This window comes from Elephas maximus, chromosome 21 (genome assembly GCF_024166365.1).
Source record: "Elephas maximus indicus isolate mEleMax1 chromosome 21, mEleMax1 primary haplotype, whole genome shotgun sequence".
NCBI classification, from domain to species: domain Eukaryota; kingdom Metazoa; phylum Chordata; class Mammalia; order Proboscidea; family Elephantidae; genus Elephas; species Elephas maximus.
The window spans coordinates 49,985,219-50,003,393 of record NC_064839.1 but is presented as its reverse complement, the minus strand read 5'-3'; the positions used below and the strand labels follow the sequence as shown (position 1 = coordinate 50,003,393).

The following is an 18,175-nucleotide window of genomic DNA, read 5'->3' as shown; positions in this document are numbered from 1 at the left end:
GTCCTCCGCACACCACCGTCTACTCCCCAACAGACGTCACTTGTTTCCAACATAAACACCTTCGCCTTTGCAGGCTGCTCATCTGGGCTTCCACTAGTCCACAGGGGTTCTGGTGCCATGGTGGGGGGGGGGGGTGGGTGGGGCTGAGGCCCAGAAAGCCCTGTTTGCTGGGTGTCGGGATCAGAGACATCAGGTGAGGGCAGAGCACAGTAGGCAAAAGTCCCCACTAGGGCTAAAGAGAGAACAAGATGGAGTGTCTGCCCAGGGCCGAGGGAGGCCCAGCCATGTCCTTGGACTCATTGGCACTGATGGTGCACAGGGCCAGGGGGATGTCCCAGACACTGATGGATTCAGGTCACTCTTTTTCTGCCTTGGCACATTGTCCTTGAAGCTGGTAGTACCCAGCACAGGAGAGGAGGGGCTGATATTCAAGGCCACCTTAGTTGGGGAAGGCAGTGGTTAGGCTCTCTCTGGGGATTATGTCACAGAGCCTGCATGTGTGCTGCACGAGGCTGGTGACCATGTGTCCGCTCTGTTTTTTCCCACCTGTCCACCTGCATGGAGTGGTTTTCGGTACATTCACAGGTTGTACAACCATTGCCACTATCTAATTCCAGAACCTTCTCATCACCCCAACAATACCTTCCCCCCAAGTTACCCCATCCCCTCTAAGTCCAGGCAACCACTAATATATTCTCTGTCTCTCCAGACTTGCCTTTTCTGGACATTGCATATAAATGGAATCATACGCTACATGGCCTTCTGTGGCTGACTTCTTTCACTGAGCATGATGTTTTCTAATATGTCCATTTTACAGGTGAGGCAACTGAGGCTTGGGAAGGTCAAGACCTGCCCTGTGAGGTACAGAACTGGAGCCAGTACTGATTTGGGGCTGGACGCCATTGTCCATTTTCTTTCCACTCCACATACCACCAAGGAGTGGCCAAAGGGGTAGGGACTAGGATGCCCAACACAGGCTGGGAGTAGCCCTCTGCCCTCCTCCACCCTGGCCACAGGGTGGAGCTGGCAAGTGTTGCAAGTATCGACTCTGACCAGTGAGGGGGACACAGCCAGTCTGCAAGCCTCTCTCTGACCAGCCCCCCACAGCTGGCCGCACCCTATCTTCAGTGGCCACAGGCCCTCCAGGGCTATGGGTTCAGGGGCCAGGACGTATGCCAGGGCAGAATTGTCCTAATGGGTCATTTATCTCCCCAGAGTAGGCAGCAAGAATGGATAGGTCATTCATTTATTATATCCTGTCTGCTTCCTAAAAGGCTTAGTGGCAGCTGGCCAGGCAGGCCGGGGCTGTGGTAGACCCTTCCCGCAAGGGTCCTAGGAGATAGAGTGGCAGGGAAGGGATCGGCCATACAAAGACCAGTGGGCGAACAGCTCTGCCATTTGTTATCTCAGGATCTTGGGCCAGTTTATGAACCTCATGTAAGAATCCATTTCCCTACTAGCAACATGGAAACAGTGTATATGATGCAGGGTTATGGTGGAGACTAAAGGTGGTAACATATCAAGGGCAGCTGGTGGGTGCCTTACTCATGGTAGAGTCTCAGGCAATGGCAGCTTTAGTTCCAGAAAACCTAGGTTGAGATTGGCAGGTGAAGACTGAGCTTCCTAGCAGCCAAGAGGAAAAGGGAAATCTGAGGAGCCCAGAGCCCAATCAAAGGCAGGAAAGCACATCAGGAGGGAAATGGCCTGGCACTAAATGCTAAGAGCTGAGGGTGGGGCTTTTTAAAGGGTGACTGAATGTCATCACTGGAGACAGTGACGTCTGTCGATCTGTGACAGGTACAGACCTGCTCTCCATATGACCGAGCCTCAAATCCACACCTTTAGAGGCTGAGGGCATGACACAAGGACGTAGCCTGATAAGGTCAGAGGAATACCGGCCGAGAGTCACCATCTGAAGTCTGACAGGCACAAACCATCCCCCAGATTGTCCCCTCACTAGCGTTATGTGGTCCTGTGTGACTGGCTTCTTTCACTCAGCATAATGTTTACAAGGTCCATCCACATTGTAGGCCTTTACTGCTCCTTATGGGTAAGATTCCAGTGTATGGATGTACCGTGTCTTGTTTATTCCTTGGTTGATGGACGTTTGGGGTTGCTTGCACTGATCGGCTATTGTGAAATAGTGCTGCTATGAACATGCGTATACATGTGCTTGTTTGAACACCTATTTTTGATTCTTTTGGGTATAATATATACATAGGAGTAGAATTGCAGCATCATATGGTAATTTTGTCTTTAACTTTTTAAAAAATTTTATTGTGCCTTAGGTAAAAGTTTACAGCACAAATTAGTTTCTCATTCCAAAATTTATACACCAATTATTTTGTGACATTGTTTGCAATCCCCACAAGGTGTCAGCACTCCACCCTTCCCACTTCAGGTTCCCCGGGTCCATTCGTCCAGTTTTCCTGTCCCTTCCTGCCTCCTCATCTTTGCTTTTGGGCAGGTGTTGCCCATTTGGTCTCGTATACTTGAGTGAACTAAGAAGCATGTCCCTCACATGTGCTTTTGTTTTACAAACCAGTCTAATCTCTGGCTGAAAAGCAGACTTTAAAGGGGAGTGGCTTCGTTTCTGAGTTAGCAGGGTGTCTGGGTGCCATAGTCTCGGGAGTTCCTCCAGTCTCTGTCAGACCAGTAAGTCCAGTCTTTTTTGTGAATTTGAATTCGGTTCCACATTTTTCTCCCACTCTGCCTGGGACCCTCTATTATGATCCCTGTCAGAGCCGTGAGTGTGGTAGCGGGGCACCATCTAGTTCTTCTGGACTCAGGCTGGTGGAGGATGCGGTTCATGTGATCCATTAATCTTGTGGACTGTTATTTTCCTTGTATCTTTGATTTTCCTCATTCTCCTTTACTCCGGATGAGATGGGACCAATAGATGTATCTTAGATGGCTGGTCAAAAGCTTTTAAGACCCGAGACACTACTCACCAAAGTAGGATGCAGAACATTTTCTTTATGAACTGTTATGCCAGTTGACCTAGATGTCCCCTGATGTATTTAACTTTTGAGGAACCTGATCAGGATCTTGGCTGGACTCACCCGGAGCTGTTCCTCCTATGCATTTGGTGCAGTGTTGTCCAGTGGTTAGAACACGGATTGGGGGGCGGGGCACTCAATTTGGATATGAGCTGTGCCACTCACTGTGTGACCTCTGAGGAGTTACTTGCCCTCTCTGGTCTTGGTGTCACCATCTGCCACATAGGATGTCATGCGCATGGAGTACGGTGGTGCCTGCAAACTGCTTGACTCCGCGTGTGGTTCTGGAGTGTAAATTAAGTGGGAGCTATTATAACTTTTAGGGCTAAGATTTGTTCTGTTCAGAGCCTGTTCCCACCCACTCATCCTGAGGAGGTGCGAAGGCTCTAAGCACCCGTGGGCTGGGAGCAGCAGAGATGCTACATACAGTGTGGGGAAGTGTGGGGCAAGCAGGGCGGATGCATGCATGCAGCCCAGCCGAGTGGGTTTCCTAGTTGTACCCCAAAGAGCATCAGCCCCTGAGAATATTTTTAAAATAGCTGAGGTGGCTGGAAAAGTACCAGCTTCCACGGGGGCAGGGGCAGCTCTTGTGCTTGCTGGGGCCGCCAGCAGGGCATGAGCAGCGTTCTCACAAGCCAGGAGGCCTCTGAGGCTTCAAAGTCAAGGTCTTGTCCCCACTTTACAGATCAGAAAGTGGAGGCACCGAGAGCCCTGTGCAAGGACCTTCTGCTTGGAGATGTAGAGCTGGGACCAGAAACTGCATTTCATTCTTCCAGCAAGCCCACAGTGTGTTTTGCCGGTTTTGATGAGTGTGAGGCCGGCACCCAAAGCTGCATGGAGGCAGCTGGGAGGGGCAGGACTCAAGGACAGAGGCGGGACCTGACAGGGCAGCAGGGGCTCCCAGGAGCCAGTGAGAGCAGAGCAGCGCGGGCGAGGGCCTTGCCAGTGGGGGTGGTATTCCTAACAGCTGTCGACAGCTGGCTGTTGGCCCTGGGCCAGGCACAGCAAGGGGAGATGTGCCGTCCCAGTCCCCCCTCTGCAGGGCTCCCACTTCCCTGCCCACTGGATGCAGTCACAGTGCCATGTAACCATCACCACTGTCTCTTCCCAGAACGTTTTCTTGAGCCCTAACAAACTTAGTATCTGTTCTCCCCTCAAGTACAGCTCTCCACTCCCCTCGCCCCTGGTAACCTCTCCTCTGCTTCCTGTCTCTATGCATTTGCCTCTTCTAGATAGTTCACGTTAGTAGGGTCATACAATGTCTCATGTCTGGCTCCCTTCACTCAGCATAACGTTTTCATCCTCGTCCTTGTGTGTAGCAGGACTTCATTTCTTTGTACGGCTGAATAATACTCCACTGCATGTAGGAGCCCTGGTAGCACTGTGGTGGTGCGCTTGGCTGAGGTTCCAACCCACCAGCCGCTTCATGGGAGAAAGATGTGGCAGTCTGCTTCGGCAAAGATTACAGCCTTGGAAACCCTGTGGGACAGTCCTAGTCTGTCCCATAAGGTCGCGATGAGCCAGTCGACTCGATGGCAGTGGGTTTGGGTGGTTTTGATGTGTATGTACTACATTTTGTTTGTCCATCATCTGTTGATGGGCATTTAGGGTGTTTCCACCTGTTGGCTATTGTGAATAGTGCTGCTGTGAACGCTGGGGTACATGTGTCTGTTTGTACCCCTGCTTTCAGATCTTTTGGGTATGTAACTCAGAGTGGAATTGCGGGGTCATGTGGTGATTGTTTTAACTTTCTGAGGAACCGCCAGCCTGTTTTCCACAGTGGCTGTACTATTTCACTGTCCCACCAGCGATGCACAGAGTGTTCCAGTTCCCCCACATCCTCTCCAGCACTTGTTTCCCGTTGTTCTTCTAAAAGGCAGCCAGCCTAGCGGGTGTGACGTGGCAGCTCATCACAGTGATTTGATGGTTTTGATTTGCATTTCCCTACTGACAGTGATGTTGAGCATCTTCTCATGGGCTTGTGCTGTCATGTGTTATTGCCTCCATTTCACAGATCAGAAAATTGAGGCTCAGGGAGGGTGACTCAGTCAGGTTTCACAGCTAAGAAGGGGCCCCAAGCACCCTTATGGCTTTCACCAAACCAGCTGGCATCAACTAGAGAACGGGAAACAGAGGCACAGCACACAGGTGTTCCCAACCACAGTTTATTTGGTGCCTGTGTCCACGGTGGCATCGTCTGCCACAATGTGACGTGGGCTCTGTGCCCACGGGCTCGGCCAGGCCTGGATTGGGCACTACAGGGTCACAGCTCCTACAGGTAGTTACAACCAGGGAGGCAAGAGAGAGGTGGCACTGAGTGATTCCTGCTGACCCATCGCTACCAGAATGTGAAGGGTCCGGGGCAGGCTGGGCACCGGGGCTGGGTCATGCGTGTGGTCAAGGGGAAGAGTGGATGGGTGTCTCAGAGGTGAGATGGTGGTGCTGGCGCCAGACACCCGTGCTGGACAGCCTGTGGCTGCAGCAGGGTCCGTGGCTTGGGTGCTGCTCTACCAGTGAGGAAAGGATGGGAGACATGGGGTCCTTCATTTCAAACAGCAGGAAAATACATTCTTGTTTAGAAGTGTATTGCAAAGACAGCACGTATACCAAGGTTCCTAGAAAAGAGAGGGTGGGTGGACGGGCTCTTCTGGGGACCTCAGGGAAGTGGTGGTCAGTCACGGGCCACCGTGCACCAAGCAGCTAGAGAGACAGAGAGAGAGGGACAGAGACAAAGACAGGGAAAAGGACAGAGAGAGGGAGGGACCGAGAGAGAGATGGAGGGAGGGAGGGGGAGACAGAGACACACATCAGGGTGCAGGTCTGAGGATGGGTGCTCCTCCTGTGTCCCGTGGAGGGCACAGCTGGCAGGTGAGGAAGGCAAGGGCAGCCGTCCACTGGGCAGGGAGGGCTGAGGAGGTGGTCCCCCCACCATGGAAGCATCTGCTCCCCATCTGCTACAGGACAGGAGAACGGTTACCATGAGCACAGCCTCATTCATCAAGTGCCAGCTCCGTGCCCACTGTGCCAGGCTGGGGTAGGGGGGGCGCCAGAGTGCAGGGTTGTGGGGAGCCGGCAAGCACGGTAAAAGACGGAACCACAGGGCCTGTGGCCACCTGGCTGGCAAGTCAGCAGCCACAGAGGTGGCAGCAGTCTGGGTGGGGATAACAGTAGGGTCTCATCCCCAGCCCCCTCCCACCTGCACTGCATGTGGGCTCTGGGCATCACCTCTCGGGTGCTCCGGGTCTCACCTTTCTCCCTTCTGAGTCTCCTGCTCTGGCCCTACACCTGCTCCGTGGCTGTACTGTCACCTTCATTACCCGTTCTCCTCTTTACGGGTCTCACCTGACCTTAGCCCCGGCCTCTGACTGCAAGCTGTCTCTGGGACCCTTTCTACATACCCAGCACACGCATATCCACTGCGATGCACTCTGTGCAGCCAACTGAGCAAAATATGGAATCGTGGGAAAACCTGGGCCCACCTGGGAAGCTGGGTAGTGCCTGGCTGATCCCACCAGGCAGGGGCCCTTGCTCCCTCTGGCCCTGGCTCTTGTCTCAACTCTACCGTCTCCCCACAGAGGACCCTACTCCTGCTTGCATGGCCTGAGCTTTTTGTTCCCCACCCCACCTCCCTGCTCTGTCCTGAGCCTCCCACCTCACCTGGCAAAGAGATCCTGGACAGGGCCTCGGGCTGGCTCAGCGTGTCCACCTTGGTGTGCCGGAATGCCTTGCATGCTGGACTCTGCAGGTGCCTACAACCGGGGGCACAAGGTCAGCTCTCAGGGTGCCTGCTCAAGGAGGGGCCTGGCGCTCATCCTGTTCTGCCCTGGACAAGGAGTTTCACGCCCAGCTCCCACCAGGCTCTAGGCGCAGGGCTTCGAAGCCTGTGTGTGAAGACGAGGGATCCCAGAGGAGCACGGGACAGGTAATGGGGGGATAGCCAGGGTCCACCTCCCAGTGAGTGTTCCTCAACAGAGAACTTTCCTTCTGGCTCAAGACTGGCCAGGGTATCCAGGCCCGGAGTGACGACTGTGCCCGACAAGCCCTGTCTGTCATCTGCCTCCCTGGGAACATGACAGACTGTTTTGACTTAGAACCTTCCCAGCCAAGAACCACGCTAAGGTCAGGGGGGCTCAACCCCCGAGTCACCCGGGAGGTGGGTGCTCCTTATACCCCCTTGTACAGGTGAGCAAACTGAGGCTTTGGAGGTTCAGTCATTGTCACCAGTGTCAGACAGGGCTGGACTCATCACAGCCCATTGGGTTGGGGCAGGGCCACCCTCCCTGCGCCCCTGTTCCTGACTGATGGCCGCTGTGCCCACCTCTTCCACTCCTCCTCGGTCTCCCAGAACTCGTAGACAACAAAGGTGAAGCCGTCAGACATCCTCATGGCGGCGATGCTGCGAGGGGAGAAGAGAAAGGGTGTGTGGACAAGCTCAGAGCCACCACACAAGCCTCATCCCACCATCGCTGCTTCTACCCTTCCTGCACTCGGAAGCCAGAGCAAATGCAACAGGCCAAGGGACAGCCCAAGACCCTGGAACTGTGGGTCTGGCAGAGCTGGGGCGGGGCGCCTAGGAAATAGGGATGCTATGCTGGGGAGCTGCCACTTTCCTGACCCAAAGCCTCTGCGGGAACAGCGCCCCACCACCTGGAACCAGGACTGGCACCCTGTCGTGGCCAACACATCTGCTGGGTGGAATGTCATGTCACTGAGAAAGGCTTCACTGTCACCTATGAAAGCCCAGCCTTTAACAACAAAAGCCAGACTTGCCTTCGTAATCACAATCTCACCTATGTGATGAGGTCGGAATTGTCCTGACGGAGAATACCGAGGTACAGGGAGGGCCCTGCCCTGGGTCCTCTGGGATCACCACCTGATCACCCCTCTCTGCAGCTCTCTCCTCATAGGAGACTACAGGGCCAGGTGGGGGGCAAAGGGGTGGCTCCATGATGCTGGGGACTGTGGGAGCATGGGGGGCTGAGGGTCCACCCCGAGATGACACCATCTCTGACGTGTCCCTACCTTGTCTGGCCCCGTTCCTTCTGACATGCTCAGCAGAACAGAAACCCCGGCCCCAGCATTCCTCCATAAGAACAGTCAGGGCTGTTCTGCTGTATAAATTACTGGCAATTCCAGGTTCCCCTGCCCAGGAGAGAGGCAGGGAGACAGACCTAATGGTATCATTAGTTATTATGCTCCAGCTACAATCACACACGGAGCTGCAGGGCTCTTAGCCTCGAGGAGAGGGAGGGGGTGTGTAACCCTGGAAATGAGATGTCACCCAGGGCCTTCACCAGATGGGGATGTGGTGGTGCTGGCAGGCAGAGGGCATCCCGAGAAACTGGGTTACTGCCACACAGTGAGAGCGGTCCCAGTGATGGGGCTTCTGCCCAAACAGGCGGGCACGGGGTGCAGGAAGACCTGCAGGGATTCAGCACCCGGGTGAGGAAGCCCTACCAGGAACCAGCCTGCCACATGGTCCCTGCCCCGAGAAGGGCTGTGAGGTACAGTGGGCATCTATGCCAGGCTATTCAACTGAGTGGGCCAACGTGATAGTGAGGGGACCAAGACAGAGCAGCTGGTTCAGCCTGGGGGGCCGGGGCATGCTGCAGAGGGGAGGTGGCTGGCTGCCTCTTCCTCCTCCTCTCCATCCCCCTCAGTCCTGGTCCACCCCTTCTTTCCACCGTCCCTGCCCAGGTAAGCACCTGCCGTCAGGCACGATCTGCACCAGTGACCCCAACCCTGCTCCAGCCCTGCCCTCCCCCAGGGTCTCCAGACTTGTATGTTGCATCTCAGATTTAATGGGGCCTCTCTGCATGCCCCCCTTCTCCATCCCAGTAAACGCCCCCTCCCCCATCCAGCTCCTAGAGACAGAATCCAGGAGTCGGCCTCACTTCAAGCCATGAGCAAACCTGCTGAAATCCACTCCAAAGCAGATCCAGCCCTGCTGGCCTCATGCAAGGCCCAGCCCCCACACTGTCCTCGCTATCAGTGACTCCCACCCCACCCCACCCTCACACCCAGGGCAAGGAGGAAGCCGTTCCTCCTGCTCATCAAGGCAAGGCCTATGGCACTCCAGAGAAGCCCCTGCCCTGAGGCTCATGGATCACCTCCCAGCCCCGCCTGCTGCTTTCTCAAGCTGGTCACCCTTCCTCTGCCCAGGTCTCAGCACTGGCCATTCCTGTGCCCAGAACTTTCTTCCCCCGGAGTTACAGGCGTGCTGCTTGTCACTCAAACCTCAGTGCCCACAGGACCCCTCCTAGGCCCCTTTCCCCAAAGCCACCTTCTCACACAGAACCCTGTTCTCTTGCCTTCCTAGCACCTGTCACCACCTGGGAGCCCTGGTGGTACAGTGGTTAAGAGCTCGGCTACTAACCAAAAGGTCGGCAGTTCGAATCCACCAGCTCCTCCTTGGAAACCCTACAGGGCAGTTCTACTCTGTCCTATAGGGTCACTATGAGTTGGAACCGACTTGACAGCAACGGGTTTGGTTTTTTGTTATCATTACCTGAACCTACTTTTCTTTGCCTGGTGTTGTCCCCTCCCACCAAGCATGAGTTCTCAGCCAGGACAGTGCCCCGGCATGTCTCCCCAGAGTCCAACCACTCAGGAAATGAAATACAGGTTGAATGAATGGGCGGGGGGTGGTGGGGTGGCGGCAGGCAGCCAAGTTGAGGCAGGGAGACCTCAAGGCTATGGCTCCTATCCTGGCACTGATAGCGGGCCTGCAGGCTGACCGTGGAGGTGGAGTGAGAGCGCCCGGCCAGCCTGTGTCAACAGGCTTTAGTACATCACAGCCAGGGCGTGCGTGATCATCTTTGCAGACCCCTCAGATGTGGCCACTGCGGCGAAGCATGGCCAAGCAGCAACGCCGCCCTGGGGAGTGTAACAGTAATCAGTGATTGAGTCCCCTTAGAGGCAGCCCAGAGTGAGGAGATGGCGTGGGGGCTGCTGATCCAGCTGTATGCCACTCCCGCTGAGGAAGGGTGACGAGGAAGAGGATGGTGGACATTTACCTCAGGCCTTGCTGACTCTTCTTCCTCCCTGAAGTATTTGGTGAGCATGTACCACATGCCATACATGGTGCTAAGTCTACGACCACAACCACCATGACAACAGCAACAATAGTACCAGTAGCAACTGGCACAGAGTGAGTGTGGGCTGGGTACCCTCACATGCACTACTCACACCTCCTCACAACCCCAGGGAGTAGGGTGCATCCGTGGTCCCACTTTACAGAGGGGTAAGCTGAGGGCAGGAGGTTCACACAGCCCCTCAGTGCCAGTGCTAGGATTCAAACCCCGCTCTCTTCACCACCCCACAAGGGCACTTCCAAGGGTATAGACTGTTCCCAGGGGTAAAGCCAGGAGTCCTTATCCCCCCTCCCCAAGTCCGCACCATCACTCACTGGAAGCAGTTCCTCTCTCCAGCGGTGGCCCGCAGGTACTGCCGCAGTGATTCCAGGAACTCACTCAGCTGCTCAGGGCACACGGCCATCTCCTGCCGGACCAGCTGCAGGTGCTGCAGGCCAGAGGGGGCGTGAGCCGGGGGCGTGGCACGGTGGACTGGCAGCTGGCCACCCCCGCAAGTTCCCTGCCAGACCCTCCCACCAGACCTTCACCCAGCCTGATGGGCCCAGCACAGGACCCGGCCCCCTACTGCCTCCCTTCAGAAAGGACGAGACACCAAATTCTCCCACCCCACATGCACACTCATTTTTGTACATGAAACTGATTATAAAAGCACCAAAAACATAAAAGATAAAAATCAGAAAGCAGTCCCTACAAATCCTGCAAATGGACATGTATGCTATAGAAGCCCCACGAGCATCCAGAGCTGCCCATGGGGCATCTGGGTGCGAGGCGCAACAAAACCAGTGACTAGCGAAACCCAGTTCTGAGCGAGTCCACATTTTTTTTCATCACTGTCCTGCTGACCACTTTGTTTCTGCAAACTTTTTTGATCAAAGCTCCTCAGAGAACACCCCTGGGAGGGGAGGCTGGCTCACGGTGGGGTGGGGGCCAGGGGCCTGGCTCAGGCAGGCAGGGGCCTCACCACGTTGGTGCCGTCATCGTCTGAGAGCCGCTGCTGCAGGTCAAACCAGAGGGTCTGAAACAGCGAAGCAGAGGTGAGGCTCTGGGTGGGGGCACCTCCCCCAGGTAGGCCTCCGAGGAAGGGAGCACCCAGGACCACCAGAGCTCTAGGTTCCAGGAGCTCTGGAGTCCTCCAGGCTGGAGGGAGGCCCCAGGGGCCAGCCATTCCTGGACAGGGGCCCTTCCTCCTCCGGGGAGGCTCAGAGGGACCCAGGAAGCCAGTTAAAAATTGAATTGTGTCCCCTTGCACCTGTGAATGTGACGCTGTTTGAAAACTAGAGTTTTCTTTTGTTATATTAATGAAGTCATAGTAGAGTAGGAAGGAGTCCTGGTGGCGCAATGGTTAAGCGCTTGGCTGCTAACTGAAAGCTGGGCGGTTTGAATAGCACCCAGTGGCTCTACAGGACAAAAGATCTGGTGATCTCCCATAAAGATTATAGCCTACACAACCTTATGGGGCAGTTCTCCTCTGTCACATGGGGTCACTATCAATCAGAATCAACTCCACAGCACCCAACAACTGGAGTACGGGGGGTTCTAAACTTAGTCCCCTCTGAGTGGTGTCTTACAAAAGAGAGAACAGACAGACACAGAGATGCCATGTGATGACGAAGACAGATACATCTACAGGCCCAGGAATGCCAAGGGTTGTGGCAGTTACTAGAAGCTGAAGGAGACAAAGAAGGACCTTCTCCTACAGTCAACATCCAGATTTGGATGTCTAGCCCCCAGAACAGTGAGAAAATAAATTCCTGGTCCTGAAAGCCTGTGGCATTTTTTGTTCCAGCAGCCCACCACAGAAAGCTGCAGACTCCCTTCTGGCCCTGGCGGCCGGGGCCCCTGGGAGGCTCGGAGGCCAGCAGACTGTGGAGAGGGCAGAGGGAGGCTCCTCTTTGCTGGTATGCCAACTTGGGAGTCCTGGATCCAGGGTGCTGGTTTCACCCAGCTGCTAACCACTGCCCTGAGAATCACCATCAACTTATAAATCACCCCTGTCTGAACCCCTGGTGGTCTGAAATAGAGGCATCTGTTCTCTCCCCTCCCCCAGGCCTCCTTCCCTTTCTTTCCCAGGCCCCAGGCTAAACACTTTACAGATACATCTTATTGTATTTTACCAACTACCCTGAGGCAGGCCCTGCTCCACCCTGAGCTTCTGGAAAACATCTTCACCCACTGTTTATCACTGAGTACCTCACAGTGGCTTTACTCGGTGCCTGCAACAACGGACTCACATACCAACCGTCATGAAGACAACACAGGACCAAGCAATGCTTCGTTCTGTTGTATATGCGGTCTCCATGGGTCAGAGCCCATCCAACACAACGACAGCACTTTACAGAGGCTCAATGAGATCGTGAATGAGTGGATCAACTACACAGGGAGAACCCTGGCTCCAAAGGTCACGAAAGCTGGTTCAATGTCAGAGCCCAGGTGTGAACTGAGGTCTCAGCCTGACACACACAGGCCTATGGCTCCCCATTCTTTAACTTGGACACCCCAATAAATGCCACCTGTGTGCCTATCCCTTCCCACGCACCACAGGGCAGACTGGGACTCTGTTCACTCACACACACCTGGGTTGTTACACACGCAGGTGAAGCACATCTCTTCACTGACAGAGCTTGGAGGACAGGCTTCAGGGGGAGCAGCTGTGTAGTTACAGGGTCCCCCCCGGGTTTAATATTCTGCTACCACAGTTTTTAAATCCTTAATCATTTTTTAGCAGCCCCCTGTCCACCCCATGTTCATTTTGCACTGGGCCAGCAAATTACGTAACCATTTCTGGAGAGAGTGGTTGACTTCTAGGGACACGCTTTGCCTGAAGGCGGCTAGTAAGGGGCGAGAGGGCCTCATATTGGAGATGCGGCTCCGGAAGGGCTGGGCCCCGCGAGGAGGGCACCCTGTCTGCCCCGAGCCCTTCCTCCTTCCCCCCTCAGCCCACCGCCCCAGTCCGCCCCCCGCCCCGCTCCCCCGTCTCTGCCCCGAGGCCCCACCGCTCCCCTTCCGGCCCGCACCCGGGGAGGTGGAGGCGGCGCAGGTGGGCCAGCGGGGGCGGGGCCGGGACCGAGAGCCAGCCCCGGATTGGCTCCCGCCCGCAGCCCGGGCCAATCAGAGGCGGCGCGGAGGCCCCGCCCTGTCTCCAGCACGCCCCGGTCCTCCAGGTTTCCAGCGCCGTTGTTAGGGCGACTGGGGCGCTAAAAATAAACTTCAAAGAGGCTCCATCCGCGGCGCCTACCGAGTTGTTATGACAACCGGGGCCAAGGGGTCTCCACCGAGCTGCTCCCACCGGCGGCGGGCTTCACGAAGATCCGTCCCACCTCGGCCTCAGCCCGCAGGCGGGTGCCCCCGCCGCCTCCGCGGACGCAGGGACAGATTACCCAATACGTAAGGGACCACGGGCTTACTTGAGTTTACTAATCTGTGGTGCGCAATTTCACCTGTTTCTCACCACAAACCCATGTGAAACTGTGCACTACAAAGTAGTAAGTAAACACAAGCCCTTGCATAACTTGCTCTCTGGTTAATCCCAGTAATCCATGCTTACTAGTTAGTCCCAGGCTGATGTCCCCTCAAGTGATTGCCTTCCAATTAGGGGGGACCGCCTTCTGCCCCCAGACTCCCTCAGAACTATCCCAAAACCCATGGAGGTACAATGCTCTTTGCAAAAGACGTAAAAAATACAGAAACGTTGAAGGAATGTAAAGTGTTCTTCATCCCACCGCTGGAAGGTGTCTGTTATCACCTGGGGGCTCATGTAGGCACATGGGTATGATGTTTGCATGTGCATAGATTCTGGTGTCCCTGTCTAATAACATAGTAATCGCTGGCATCGCTGCTATTGAACACTACCTACACCCCAGGTCTGTGCTAAGCCATTAGCAGACATCATTTATTTAATCTTTACAACGCCCTCCATGAAGGGAGTGCTATTCTATTTTTGTCTCTCTCTTCAGAGAAGGAATCTGAGGCTCGGAGAGGGCACATTACTGGCCCCCAGGTCACACAGCTGTTAGGTGGCAGAGCCAGGATCTGACCCTGGGCAGCCTGATGCTCAGCCTGTCTGCAAAACCCCACAGCCAACAATGTTTTACGCTACCCAATGGACATATTGCGAATACTCTACTGAATTATGAAACGTTATTTGGAAACACTATTCTGGACAGGTGGTGCCATTTTCCATTACCTGTGGACATGCCCTAGCTTACTGAATAGAGTCCATACTGCTGTAGTACCTGGGGAGAGTGGCGCATGCAGTCAAGTGCTCAATTACTAGCAAAAAGGTTGGCCGTTTGAACCCACCCAGAGGTACCTCGGAAGCCAAGCCTGGCAATCTGCTTCTAAAAGGTCACAGCTTTGAAAACCTAGTGAAGCAGTCCTATTCTGCACATATGGGGTTGCCATGAGTCAGAATCAACTTGACAGCAACTGACAACTGCTTTTGGTTTGCTTGTTTCTACTCTCCCCTTTCACTCACCACTTGCTTGGGCCACCTTGGCCTTAAGCTCCCCTACAAGCTAGGGCCCCTCAGAGCCGTGACCCTGTTGATGATGCCTGGTTCTTTGTGACACCCCCACCTCTCTGACAGCCCCTCCACTTCTCCAGGCCCCTCGCCTGGGCCTGCACAACAGGCACAGGGCACGCGGTCTATCCTGAGACATATCCTCAATTTCCACAGTCTACCTGGTGATCTCTTTCAAGCTCCCGAGTACCCTGAAGCCCTAACTTCTATCCTGAGCTCCAGGCCTCACTCCCCACCCCTGGGGGACTGGGAGAGATGAGGAGCGCGGATGGGGCTCAGCCAGGCTCACCTTGTTCTCCAGCCTTCCGATCAACTCTGCCAGCCGGCTCACCTGGGCTTCTAGGCCCTCCTCCTTTGGGTCTGCAGTGACTGGGAAGGACAGTAGAGAGTCTGATGGCTGGCAGGGCAGGCCTGGGGTGAGGGGAGTCCCAGCCTCCCTAGGAGCCTGGGGCCTCTTCCAACCCTCCCTGTCCCTGGCCTGGCTCTGAGGCACTCTCAGAATTCCTCCGAGGACCCCCAGCCGGTGCCCTGACTGAAGCTCCATTCTTACCAGTTGGAAGCATCTTCCCTTGTTCTGTGGCCACGAGCCTGTGGTTGGGGGCATAGGGTGGTGTGGCGTTTCCATACCAGGTGTCGGTGATGCCATGGCTGGGTTTACTGTGGTTCTGTCTGCAGTGTGTGGGGTGGGGGGGGAAACACACAGACTGTGACAGAGGCTGCAGGGCCCTGACCTCAATTTTTAGCAGCTTGGACATTGATTAAGTGCTGGCTTAACCTGCAGGGACTCCCCCCATGGAACCCCATCCCTGTGACATGGCCATTATTGCCTTGGTTTTAGAGGGGGAAACTGACGTCCATAAGCCAGCAGCTTGGCCAAAGTGAAAGAGCTAGCCAGGGCAGATGCAGGATTTGAACTCAGCTCTACTCTGGGCCCACAGCCCAGGCCCTGCTCCCAGGGATCTGGTGCTCTCCAGCAGCACTTCTTCTGCCCGCCCTTTCCTCAGCACCAAGGCCCCCACCCCAACACTCTCAGCTCCCCTAGCACCCATGGGGCCCAAACAGACTCAGAGGCCCACCCCCCACACACCTCACTAGGAGCCAAGGTGGTGTTCAGGGCCCTCTGGGGTGGGGGGCTTGCACTAGCCAGACCCTCCTCCAAAAGGGACCCCTATGACAGCTGAGAGTAGGGATATAACAGCCCAGAGAAATCTGTGATCCTGACCTCAACCAGGCCCAGAGAGAGGAGCCAGCCTCCATATGCACGACACACACACACGTGCACAGCCACCTCCATGCCATGACACACTTGGTGCTAGCTCGCCAGAGAAATACACACACTGCTCACCAACGCTGGGCTCGGCAAACAGTAGGTGCTCAACAAATGCCCAGTGACTGGTGATCCCCACATGCAAACATAAGCCAGTGCACACAGGCACTCACAGACATGTACGTCTGCACAGAATACATGCCTAACCACACACACACACACACAGCTGCACAGCTGACACCCCGGCTCCCACCCTCCCTGCCTTTGAGCATCGCTGCCTTCAGTACCTCCTGGCATTTGTCTGCTGTGACCCCTGCAGCTCAGCCTCTCCTGCCAAGGGAGCAAAGCAGACTCCCCACCCAACCCAGACTCCCAGGGGAGGGGAAAGGCTCACAGAGTTGTTGAGTCAATCATGGCATCTACAAACCAACAGCCAATTAAATATGTCCCACGGACCATAAGCAGGGCTGAGTGGGCAGGCCACCAGGGCCACAGAGTTTAAACCAAGCTGTGCCTTGAAACATGATTAGTTTGGGAAACAGTATTTTAAATAGTGCTTACTGTATGCGCACCAGGCATTCTAAGCGTATGTTATCCTGTTGAATCCTCACAACGACTGAGGAGGAGATATATAGTTGTCTCTATTTTACAGATGAGGAAATGGAGGCACAGAGAGCGATAACAGCCTGCCCAAGGTCACCCAGCCAACTAAGTGCACAAACATCCCCACCAAGCAGCAGGCTGGTGTGTGCGCCCATGGCCTATCCCCGGTGAGCATGCAAGGTGGAGCCCACCCATCAACGAAGGCATCAACGCACCGGATCTGGCTGGTCTGCTCCTCTATAGCCTCCACTGCACTCTCCACAGAGCTCAGGAGCGACTGGATCTGATTGGCAGTCTCCTTCAGGAGGAAGCGGGTCACAAACTGGTCCACGTTGCTCCCGCCCTCGTACACCTGTGCAGGAAGGGAAGGGGCACACAGCAGAAAGGGGTTGGCGTAAGGAAGAGTATGAACTGGAGAGGGAACCTGGTGTGGGGTCTGGCACAGACTTGGGCATACGTGGGGGGACACCAGGGTGAGTATTTTTGCCCTGCAGTGGGAAGGAGGACCCCACTGACTGGATCTTGGTGGCTGGAGCATCTCTGAGGTAGGGATGGTGAGTTCAGAGACCAGAGTTTGGACCCCAAATTCACTCCTTGCCAGCTGTATGACCTCTCTGAGCATAACAGGGTCACTGCAGTATCTATCTTACATGGTTGTGGTGAGGATTAAATGACAAAATGTATACTGAATGCTCATCACACAGCCAGTCAATATGGGAGCTACTGTGATGGTGAAGGAGGAGAAGCACAAGGAGGAGGAGATGGTAGTGGTGGTGGTGATGATGATGAGGTGATAATGATGGCGGTGATGGTGATGGTGGTGGTGATGATGAGGTTGATGATGTGGTGATGGTAGTTATGATGGTGGTGGTGGTGATGACGATGACAACGTGTGGTGAGGTGGTGTTGACAACAGGGATAAACTATTAAAAAAAAAAGGAAGAAGAATTCACAACCTCCTCCCCCTCCTTCCTCCTCCAAGGAGGATTCTCTGGGTCCCTGGGTCTTCATGCTCCTGCTCAGAGAAACAGAAGAAGAGAATTAAAAGCAGCCAAGAGAGGCTAAACTGGCTCCCCAAAGAAAGGGGCCGCAAAGAAAGGGCTGCAGGCTCAGGAGTGCAGAGGGAGGGGGCAAGAAGTATCTGGGGGACTCAAGAGGGAGACCTCCCAGATGCAAGGAGGAGAGGAGCTCCAGGGAAAGACAGATAAAGAGGATTTTCCACATGTTTTGTGGTACAAGACAGAATTTTCTCCTTTTGTCAAGAGACTCCAGCAAAGACATTTCATTTCCCGAGGGTGTTGGTGTCCACTTGGTTTCTTTCAGCTGCAAAAGGCTCTCTGATGGAAACGTGAAGGCTCTGGGATATCCCAGTCTCTCAAGGACAATAAAGATGAAAATGGCCCTGTGTTGGGGGGACTCTGGTTCTCTCAAAGCCTTCCCCTGAACTGCTCCCCAGCCTCCTCTGCCAAGACCCCACCTTCCTGGGTCACCTGCCCCAGGCACCTTGGAATTCTGCCCAGTCGCTGGCAAGGCAAGAGAAAACAGGGCTCTCAAGGAAAGCAAATTACACCATCCATCACTCTGACTGGGAATTAATTAGCAATAATTGCACAATGGGAAACAGAGCTGAGAGACCGACTGAGAAATGGAGCGGGGGCGGGGAGCAGAGGAGCCTGGATGAGGGATGGAAAGA

The 18,175-nt window shown here is 54.9% G+C and overlaps 1 protein-coding gene across 2 annotated transcripts in view; it reads right to left on the bottom strand.

Annotated features, from left to right (window-relative positions):
* Positions 1 to 5,530: 5,530 nt before the first annotated feature.
* The window catches only part of NECAB2 (N-terminal EF-hand calcium binding protein 2), a 36,661-nt gene continuing 24,016 nt past the window's right edge, over positions 5,531 to 18,175 (bottom strand). The window contains exons 6-13 of one of the 2 annotated variants that reach the window (XM_049864677.1): positions 16,698 to 16,834; positions 15,163 to 15,281; positions 14,902 to 14,981; positions 11,055 to 11,108; positions 10,408 to 10,520; positions 7,318 to 7,395; positions 6,657 to 6,748; positions 5,531 to 5,699 (exon numbers count right to left, since the gene is read on the bottom strand). In XM_049864677.1, coding sequence (XP_049720634.1) covers positions 5,671 to 5,699; positions 6,657 to 6,748; positions 7,318 to 7,395; positions 10,408 to 10,520; positions 11,055 to 11,108; positions 14,902 to 14,981; positions 15,163 to 15,281; positions 16,698 to 16,834 — 702 coding nt within the window. In that variant the 3' untranslated portion in view covers positions 5,531 to 5,670. The remainder of the gene's footprint in view (positions 5,700 to 6,656; positions 6,749 to 7,317; positions 7,396 to 10,407; positions 10,521 to 11,054; positions 11,109 to 14,901; positions 14,982 to 15,162; positions 15,282 to 16,697; positions 16,835 to 18,175) is intronic. The other variant, XM_049864675.1, reaches the window with a different exon arrangement.